We start from the raw sequence: 10,535 nt of genomic DNA, 5'->3' as shown, positions 1-10,535 counted from the left end.
CCCGTATGCGCCCAAGGTAAAGGTCTCAATCGGAGCTTCAGATTGATACCGGTTGCCGCCCCCATCCGCCGGAGGAAATTCCTAATTATACCCGGGCGGACGTGCGTTGCTCCGTAGGCCTAAAACGAGCCCATCAAGGAAATTGTTGGCACAAAAACATATCCCCAGATACGGAGTGAACTGGCTAGAAATAAAAAAAAAATCGTTTCCTGCCGAGCTTTCAAGGACATTTCGCGTTCGAGAGTAAGAGCGAAGGAATGCAAGCAACTGTAAGGAAGGCGTAAATTAAGTTGTAAAAGATAGTTGAAGACACTGCTATGAGCTGCAAACAACGAGAGGTGGCCTTACTATGCAAGCAGCTAACATGCAAGACACGCTACCATCTCGGCCTCACGGAAACGTTGCTATTCGGCACAAGTTTCCCATCAAACACGTGAACCCAGCTCGCCTCCCGAGTTACAGCGGCGGTGATTTGGCCCTCCTGATTTATAGATGACTCGTGAGAAGAACATTTATTGCCTTCAGGCAAAAAACCAAGGCCATCCTTGGCAAAATTCTTCGCGCACTATATGACGGGTCAATGGCAAGGTTACCGGGCTGCCTGTGGGCCTTCAACGGCGAGTAGAGGGCGTGAAGACTGCAGATGATAGAAACGGGAGTCGTATTATGAGTTGAAAGCTAGAGCGACCTCCCTTCGCAGCCTTTAGCTCCCTGCAGGATTAAGGTAGGTTTGCAGTTATTTTTTATATAACTGATCACGACGAAAGGCTCCGCTTTGTCTTGACATCCACAAGTGGCGTAAATACAGCTGCTAAGTTAGTCGAAGAAACTGGAGCGCAGGACTCGTTTATCTCAGCATTTACAACAGAATGGCGCGCAAATCCGGATTAGATAACGATAAGTAGAGACGCTACCAAATTACGTTTTAACGCGGTAGCGTTAAAGGCCCTGCTACCCAGAGAATCCGGTGTCGGCGTTGATGGCGTTCTCAGGTAAAAATCAGGAGCATTGATCTGGCAGGTGGTACCCAGAGAGCAGCTTATGAGGCAGCTGGCTACCCAGGTCACGTCACCTTGCTCCGTTATTGCAATCTGCTCACCAGATAATGATAAACTGTCCAGCATGGCAGTTAACAGTTAAATAAATGATTGGTCACTCGGGAAAAGCAACCTGGGTCACAAAAGGCGCACCGTTGGTAGCACCTGCCATGGCAGGACAGTGGAGCATCACTTAACCGCTGCACCACAGCGCCAGGAGGAGTGTGCGGACTCCCAGGGATCTATGAATGTAAAGCAGAGAATGACATTCCGCATATTTTGGGAATTGACACAGAACGCTGTCGCGACATACCCTCAAGGTGGAGCTTAAGTGTCTCCTGAGTTTTTATTGCTTGCACATATATACGCAATTTAAAACGCGGTTAAAAACCACCACGTGTTATGTAGTCCTACGAAACTAGAATAATGAGAAACACGAATCTCCTGGGAGCCCTAAAGAAGCATATCCAGGATATTCCTCTGTCTTCCTGAGATTAGGACCTGTCCACGATTTGTTCACCATGGATTTGTTCACCATAGTCACCTGCTACCGTGCACAAAGGGACAAATCGTGAACGTTAAGGGAGCCGACATTATACCGGGCAGTGAATATTTTTACTGTGTCGGTTATTCATGTCATACAAGCGGTTGGATATCCAGAATCACCTATGGAAGGACTTACTAGATAAATGGGAAAGATCGAGCAAGCCGTATGTCCAAAAAGATGGAAGAGGTCTGGTAGGACGCCATGAAGGCAGTCAAGATGACTGCTCAGTAATGGTTGGGTAATGCGGTACTTCAGGGACCTGCTAGTTTCACCACAGACAAATGTATACGATCATGCGGAGAAAACGGTAGAGGCATCGACAGAGGCAACGAGCATTGTCAGCTTGAAATGTTTGAAAAGTTAATAGCACTCAAATGAGTGTGACAGCACATCATTTCGGAAGGACCAAGAAAAGCTACTGCTTGTCGGAACTGCAACAAAGCTAAAGCTTTTAGGCTTAGCGGGGTCTTACACGCGGATTTACACAAAGTGCCAGGTTAGCATAAGAAAAAAAGCCTGCTTTTGCCCATGCATCTAGGCGCGCCAGTCCTAATTCATAGTGCACGTTTTCACACTCCAACACAGCAAGCGCAGCAGCTGTCCGGCGTAGAGGTTGTTTCAATGGCCACTTTCAAATATTGTAAAAATGCGAAGCCGAGAAAGGGAAAAATTATTGTAAGACGAAACTGTCAGCAGGACACGTCAGTTGCTTCAAATATTATGCTAATATTCTAGAAAATGAAATAAAAGCTAATAAGCACTTTAATTATTACTTTCTGGTGGCTATCGTCCCTCAACAGTTTTCAGCCACTTATAATACGACGCCATATCAGGTTTGGAAAGGATGAAAAGTTTATTGTGTATTTCCTTGCAGCGCAAAGCATTCCTTTACTTTTCTCGGCACATTGATAAAACTGGGCACACAAGGCGCACAGGGAGTTGAGGTGAAACACATCATTCATTAGCGGCGTGTTGTGAAAGCCTGGACACCAATTTGAACTGTGTGCACGAATATAGCGATGCATCCACTTTCCTTGGCTTCGTGGCTGTCAGACATGGCGTGCACGTAGTTTGCAATCACGTCTTTTTCTTGCGCCCAGAGACGAGGCAGATTCCACTCAGACATTCCAACCCACCATCAGCAAGCTCCGAGGCGGAACATAGTTCCGGAAAAGTGCAGAAAAGCGCTGCAAAAATATTGACACACAGGCATTTAGAGTTCGAACGGAAGCTATGTGATTCGGTTGCACTTGACAGGAATCCTCAATTTAACCTCATGGCATGAGCCTAAATGTCCGGGAGGCAAGAAAAGTTGTGGCCGTGCGGTTCACGGCAATTTTCGCTCGTTAGGCACAGTACGACGTAGCGCCTGAATGGTAATATAGTTGCCGGTATTGCATCACAGAGACCTGCAACGCAAAGCAGACATGGGTACACGTCAAAAGTCGCTATCGATGAAGAGATATAGAGCGCACGGAGAGAGTCTTCCAAAAAAAATACACTCTTCTGAAGTATTCAGCTGACATTTCGCGGGTTAGATGACCAGTCTGGAATATGCGTTGTCTTGCGGTGGTGCTTCGTCCGCGATGGCAACGAGTCGCCGAACTGAGCCGTTCTTTCAGGCAGCGTCTCTTGGTACGCCGTACCAGGTGTCACCTGACTACGCTCGACCCATTCAGTGGGGAAAGTGTACGCATCTGACCGACGGAACTTTCTAGAAGTAATGGTTACGCATGCGCTAAACTCACGTCGCCTTGATTATACCAGAGCCGTTTTTGCTACTTACACTGCTGAGGCCAAAGAGCGCATTCACTACACTGACACAACTACGTTTCTTTTTCTTGCCGCGTACACAGAGAATGGTTGGCTGAGGAAGAGCGTTACAAAAAACTCGGGATAAGCGTGCCCTGAACATGCGCGTTTTTTGGTGGTTTCAGCTAGGATGACATTACCTCATGTTTTTTTTTTAACCGGCTAACTTTGCCGTATTCCTGTTAATGAAGAGTAATGTATATCCGAAATTTTTTCGACCACTGGCGGTTATGACCTACGCCACAAAGAGGGAACTGTCATCAGTTCTCAACCTCGTTTCCATAAGTGGAGAAACTGCTCAAAGAAACGTCGGCCTATCGGCCCTTTACGCACGGCGAGGGTAGGGTCACTTTCACGACTAATAAAGGATGTGCTGCATTCAGTTACTGAACTATGGCTTCTTCCATATCTGATTTCAATGTCTGGGGCGGAAATTTTTAAGTATATTATCTAGCAAGGCAGATTTGAGGTTGCTTTAACGTACTTTAATTTGACGAATGAACCCTGCAGGTTCTCACGTGTATTTGTGGGGCCCGTGTGTACGCGGCCATATTCTTCTGACGCCATATCCAGTGTGAAGTTCCACTTGAACACACAGCTGCCGGGATGGACTTAAAATATTGTCACGGACGCCGGTAGAACGTTCTATCCCTGGCCGAACAGTACCTGGCGAGCACACTGGGCAGAGCGCAGCCGGCAGGCCCTAGCACCGAGCAGAAGAGGACGAAGTCCGGCGCGCGACAAAGGTCGAAGACAGACCGCACGGAGGCGCCGGTAGAGTGATGTCTAAACTAAGTGCGGCAATATCTTACAAAATCCAAAATGTCCCCGTTCCAGCGCGAATTTTTCCTCAACTGCGAAGTGTCTGTGAAAGTTATGTAGCTGGCTTCCTAGCCGTATGTCTGTGGCCGTGTGAATGCTGATGTGGAGATCCGTTTAACGCGGAAGTATTAAGGAGCTCATGTCGCAGAAAATCCGGCATCGGCATAGTTGAGTGTGAGCAAAAACCTACAAAAAATCCCCAGAAAACACGACTAAGAGGCAGGTGCGTCGCATAGGTGACCTAAGTTTGTGGCTTCATCCCAACCTGCCCAACAGATTGTGAGCAAACAGGGCACCTCGGCAAATGGCAGTTAAAATAAAGATTGGTCGCTAGTGGTTGCTCGTTAAAAGCAACCTGGGTTCATCGCCATCAGTCAGCTAATCAACCGCGTTATGTACCGCTAACAGGAGCAGTTTTTGTAGCTGCAGGGCTGTTTTATACGCTGCGCGAACAAATCTGTCTACGGACACTTTTTCAGTTTGGGATACATGAACATAAGGGATAGTATATCATACGGCTGAGGACGGAGGCCTGCACTAGTCGCCGTGTGTCCGCCCCCCTCATTCCTCTTTGTCGTTTGTAATTCCCGGGATGAGGAGAGACGCACTGTTGGCGCTTGCTTTGAATTGGCCAGTTATCGCATTATTTTCCCCACTATTCTACAGGAGCATTCCTAGTATCGGGATGGTTTCTACTTCGGGTATCAGGGCATCATTGAGGGTGATTATCACTTTAGGGGTGTTTGATTCTGAGTTTTTCACAAAAGACCAAGAGTTCCAATTTACTCGGGGAGCAGGCAAAGCCAAAGCCCCTTGCATTAGATGGACGACATATGTAGCTGTTTGAAGCGTCTCCTTAACTTGGCATCATTTCCTGTATCAGTCGCAAGGGTAATATCGTCACCATAGAGAGAATGTTCTAGGTGCGGGATTTCTCCGAGCTTATGAGCCAGCGGAATGAGACTCTCGTTAAAAGAAACTGCAACAGGACTGCGCCTTGTCAGTTACGTGTTCTGCCTAGATGGAAGCTGTTCGATTTGGCGAAGCCGTATTGTGCTGTGCAGACATTCCGGAAGGCTCTGTCATAGTTGTATGTCATCTTCCTGAGATTCAGATCACTCAGGGCCATGATGATTGCCGGAATCTTAACATTATGCGCAACAGCTTTAAGTCTAATACAGTGCGCTGGATCAATTTTTCTAAAATGTTGTAACAAAGCAATTACGTGGGCAACGGGTCCCACTACTTTGCAGGGCTGTGGGATACCTTAGACTGCGTGCGTGCGCGCGCGCGCGCGCGCGTGTGTGTGTGTGTGTGTGTGTGTGTGTGTGTGCGTGCGTGCGCGCGTGTGTGTGTGTGTGTGTGTGTGTGTGTGTTGACGCGGGCGGCTCTCAAGCTTTTTGAGACCGCCTGTGCACCTATGGCTTTTTAATTTGCAACGAGATTTGCCCTCATACGCGTTTTTCCATTTATTCTTTATTTAATGCCTCAATCATCAGTCATTTACATTTGAAGTTATCAATTTTAAGCAGGTTTTAGTTATCAAAATGCTGGTCAACCACCTTGAAGGCTGAGTCAAGCGAAGCGGTTACAGGAATTTTACAAACTGAGTCACCGCCATCAGTGCCGACGTCACGACCCAACCTGAAGTATGTATCCCGATAGCACCTACCCCGGCCGCTTTATTCGGGCTGTTCCTATTGGAAATTAGCGACCTCATGCAGGCTTTTACTCTTCCCACTTCTAGAAGTACAAATCCACAAACAATGCATTTGTTTATACAATGGCGCCAGGAAAAAAAAAACACCCCAAACTTTTACTACACAGTAAAGAATACGCATTGGAAGTTTGCCGTTCACTTTTCACTTCTGCCGAACAGCACTTGTGAGCCCTGCACGTCCATGTTTCCTGCAGGCAGCATATCCTGAGTTAATTAGGCTACTCATTTCGTAATATGCCCGCCAGTTGCGTTCACCTGCCTCGGCCAAGGAGTATAATGCCGGAACGCATTACTGGCGCCGCCTAGTAGTCGCGCTCAGGAGGCTGGCGCGCGCTCTTCGCCCGTGAGCTCGCTCGCTAGTCGGTTAGCCGGCCGGGCCGTTTCCGCTGGCGCTTGGACGTTGTGGCAAATACAAGCCTCCCTACCTGCTTCTGTGACATTTTGGTGGAGGTGCTGGGTACATCCCATGTCCGAAGAGCTTTTGGGTGCCTCCGAAGCCCCGCTACACACCGTGGACGCACCTGTGCACAAGGCCAGCCGCCGCTTGAGAGGCTTAGCTCCCGAGTGTGTCCCCTTCTTTCCTTACCGCGAACCATGACGACTTATTTATGAGGAGCCTTTGTCCTTTAGTGTTCGTAGTAAGTCTGCTGCTGCTGATGATGACGATGTCAACTTACAGTAATTGAAACGCGCTGGGCAATGGACACGAAACGAAAGCATGGGAAAAAAGCTGTTTTTTTTTCGCTTTTAATTTCTTTCGGGTTTGGCCAATATAAAATTAACAGTGTCCTAATTTTTTAATATTACATGTAATTCATTAGGAAGCAGCAGAAAAAACAATCATGTGCTCCTGATAGGATTCGAACTCACAGTTAGCAGTGAACCTCCATTAGCTGCAATTTTGGCGTTCCTAATAATTTACGTGGACGCCGCAGGACCGGTCAACGGGTTGGTTGGTTGGTTTATGGGGTTTAACGTCCCAAAGCGACTAAGGCTATGGGAGACGCCGTAGTGGAGGGCTCCGGAAATTTCGACCACCTGGGGTTCTTTAACGTGCACTGACATCGCACAGTACACGGGCCTCGAATTTCTCCTCCAAAAAAATTCAGCCGCCGCGGCCGGGATCGAACCCGCGTCTTTCGGACCAGCAGCCGAGCACCATAGCCACTGAGCCACCGGTCAACGGGATATCAACGGTAGAATGCATGTATGCGCAAGGAAATTAGTTAGTGGGGCATCAATTCAATGGCAGGAAATCGCCCTGGCTCAGGAAGCGGCGGTTGTTTTGGCGATGATTTGCAGGAATGTCTCGTGTGTAATTACGGACTCCCACACTCTATGTCGTAATTACACCTGAGAAAGAATTGCTAAACATGTTAACAGAATGCTCAGAACTAAAGAACGTAGTACAGACTTTAAATCCACAATCCTATGGACTCCACGACACTACGGATATTGAAAAAGAAGGCGATCAAGCCGCTGCCCGCACGCTATCGCCTATGGAGAAAAAAACTGAGGAGGGAGCGTCCGGCGCCAGCCTTCAAGCCTAGTCTTAACAAGTAATGATATATTAAAAAAAAAATAGTTGTTCCCCCGTCGTCACGCCACGTGACAGCGTGCGGTAAAATCTAGCCCCGCTGCGCGCGCGCATGCGCGGATTAGCGCGGCAAACTGACTGTAGATCTATCTCCTTGCTGTAGTCTTTCCGCGCCACATGCCGCGCATACGGGCGCACTGAAGCATACCAGAACCAAAACATAAAGGACTGACTGGGAGAGCAAAAAACTGAGGGAGAAAACGGCTTCATAAACACTCGGCTTGCGAACACTGGCCGCATGACGTAACGCTCCCTCCTTAGTATTTTTTCCTACATCCTGTCACCCCGGTTCCCGCAACATTCGGAGGAACACAATTATTCTGAACCGCTATTAACCCATAGGAAATTATTCCAACATTTGAGATTAACGAGGAAAATATATGCCGAACCGCACCAAATTCGAAGCAAGCAGTCAATTCATGGGTGGTGTACGAAATACCACTGTCATGCGGGAAGGCCTATGTGGGCCAAATAGGGCGGTGCATCAATTAAAGGGCAGGTGAGCACGCCCGGTCAGTGAAAGACGTAAGTGGTGCACACCTTTCTCAACACTGCGCTGAGTGTTATGAATGCCCTCGAGCGGCACAACATTTGCCACAGGCAAGATGCAAGTACTGCAGAAAGTACTGCAGGTTTCATGACATAAAGATTTTAGGTAAAAGCAAAGACACAATGACAAGGGAATTATTGGAAGCATATCACATAAGGAAGAGAGGTGCATCTTGTAATAGCGATACGTCGGTGAACCTCCTCAAATCGGAGATGACGTATCTTGAACGGTTCTGTAGATAGTGTTGTGTGGAAACTGGTATCTCTCTGCACGTGTCCTGGCTTTCCTTATATTTGCTGCGCTGTTAGTGAACGTTAGATGAAGTTTAGCGCTAGTCCTCTGTGGTCCTCTCTTGTGTTCGTTTTGGTTGCGCTATTGTTCTTTTATTACATGTACCATCTAGCCCAACAAAAAGTTCTTCTAAACCAGTCAATTTAAGGAAAATGCAATCGAATACTGTATATGAATCGTGACAAATTCAGCTACGCGTTTCGAAATTCATACCACCCGCAGTGCTTCCTCTGCGGTGAAGGGGCTAACTTATACCAGACGGTATGGGCATGCCAGAAAAATCTAGCTATACCAAGTATCAATAACCCAACAACTGAGGACTGGGCCGCGGCGCAGCCCAGCCCACGTTCCGAAGACCATATTTCTCTGGTGACCCTGGCAAGAGCGGCGGCAAAAGCCAATGGTCTCCTGGAGTGAGGGCCCGCCCAATCATTCTGTGCATTAAACGTTTCTCACTCTCGTTCTCCCTCCCAATACTCCGTAAGTTGCTGTACCAACTGAGCTACGGCTGCAGCTGTTCAGCTCTCTTGCTTTGGAGTGTACGTTGCGTGTAGCCTAAGTACCAGAATGATTACCAGTGCTAAGTTCGACTGCAGCGGCGGACATGCAACTTCTTGTTATAATGCGGGCGGCACATGGCACGTGATAGAACGGCGTTTGCGGCAAATTTGCGAGACACATGCTACCTATGACTTCAAGACTGCTTATTGTGTTTAATTTTAGTTTTTTCGGTGGGTGCCAGAAGCTAGAGTTTTACTTGTGGGTGCTGGGCTAAGGGGTTGGCGCCAGTCGGTCTGCAATATTTAGGCACGAATTTTTGGAGGTCATCTACATTGTCTTCAATCACCTGTAGTCATCTTAATCGTCTTCGTGCAAACGATTTAAAATACCTTTGGCCATATTAGAGTGGGATATATTAGCGAGGATGCTCTACTCTAAACACTGGGTCGCCATGGCGGAGGCGTCTGAGCATCCGTATCTTGTTCGAGAGGTGCTGGGAGGTGAAGGAGGGGCTGGCTGCCGGTGGGCTACTCCGGTGTGTGAGGTCGCCAATGCACGCTTGGTGTCTGGAGGCTGGCTGTGCGGACGCTGCCAATGTCGCATTCTGGAGCAAAGATGTAATTTGAGTTTTGATGTGCTCGTAAACGTTAATGGTATTTTCATGCGCTCAGTATTTGTTTAACTTCAGCCCTTCCAGAAAAGACGAAGACGTATCGCGCGAGCATGGTTGAAACGTAGAAGAGAGGGAAGAAGAAGCACGTGCTTCCAACCGTTCGTGCCCCGCCTACCTTTGAGGATGGCTGCTCAGTCTGCGTCTTCGTCGACCGTCCAGAACCCAAAGAGTTCGGTTGCCGAGCCTACGGTGAGTGAGGCGCCCTTCTCCTACGTTTTTCGGTAGCTACCTCACCCAAAGCGGCAGGAGGGAGCGCTTCAACACTGCGCTGTTATATGAGGGGATGTTCGAAAGCTGGAGCTTGCGCTGTCCTAGCCCCTTCAGCTACGAGTGCGAGGTTGTGTCGCGTGCTTCAAGTTGACTTCATCGCACTACACTGCCACCGGTCCACTGTTTCCAAGGGGAGGGAACTTCCAGGCAGGTTTTGAGAACAGTTAGGATTACTGCGCAGACGATTATCGCGTCCTCAAGGCCGACAGCAGAGGCGCGCGGAGGTTTCGGAGCGGAGTGCTTCCTACTTCGACGCGCTTCGGCCGCAAACCCCTTGTGTTCGTTTGAAACTAAGCTTCGTTTCTTGTTATACTACTTTTCTCCTGAGCTAGTTAGAGGTCATCAAGATTCTTTCCCTGCAGTTAAAGCAAACCTAGTTAAAAGGCAAACACTCGCGCACTCAAGCGTCTAGTGTTAGTCATTAAGTCAACAACTAATCCCGCGCAGGATTCGAGGAGGTAATTCTTTAGCAGAATGAATTCTTAGCTGCAAATTAACTCGCAGTTCTTTATAGGGAAGAGTGTCTAGAATTGTTTGGGATTACTGTGGTCTCCCTAGGGCTCGTTGACCCGTGCTGGTGTAAGCGCCAAAAGCCTGCTGCCGTCCTGTGCAGTTCTTGCAATCGCCGGCTGTTTCTTTACTAGTGCGAAAGCGCTCATACTCACCAAAACCGACCAAGAATCTGCTCATCTTTGGGTCTCGCGTCGTTGTGTAG

The 10,535-nt window shown here is 48.3% G+C and overlaps 1 protein-coding gene across 1 annotated transcript in view; it reads left to right on the top strand.

Moving 5' to 3' along the window:
- The first annotated feature begins 9,673 nt into the window (after positions 1 to 9,673).
- Positions 9,674 to 10,535, top strand: part of LOC149334191 (transient receptor potential cation channel subfamily M member-like 2) — a 94,906-nt gene continuing 94,044 nt past the window's right edge. The window contains exon 1 of the mRNA XM_089557883.1: positions 9,674 to 9,739. Within this exon, the coding sequence (XP_089414009.1) occupies positions 9,674 to 9,739 (66 nt within the window). The remainder of the gene's footprint in view (positions 9,740 to 10,535) is intronic.

The sequence above is a fragment of the Amblyomma mixtum genome, chromosome 8 (assembly GCF_055824585.1).
Source record: "Amblyomma mixtum isolate Tamu chromosome 8, ASM5582458v1, whole genome shotgun sequence".
Taxonomy (NCBI): domain Eukaryota; kingdom Metazoa; phylum Arthropoda; class Arachnida; order Ixodida; family Ixodidae; genus Amblyomma; species Amblyomma mixtum.
This window is presented reverse-complemented; position numbering and strand designations above follow the sequence as displayed.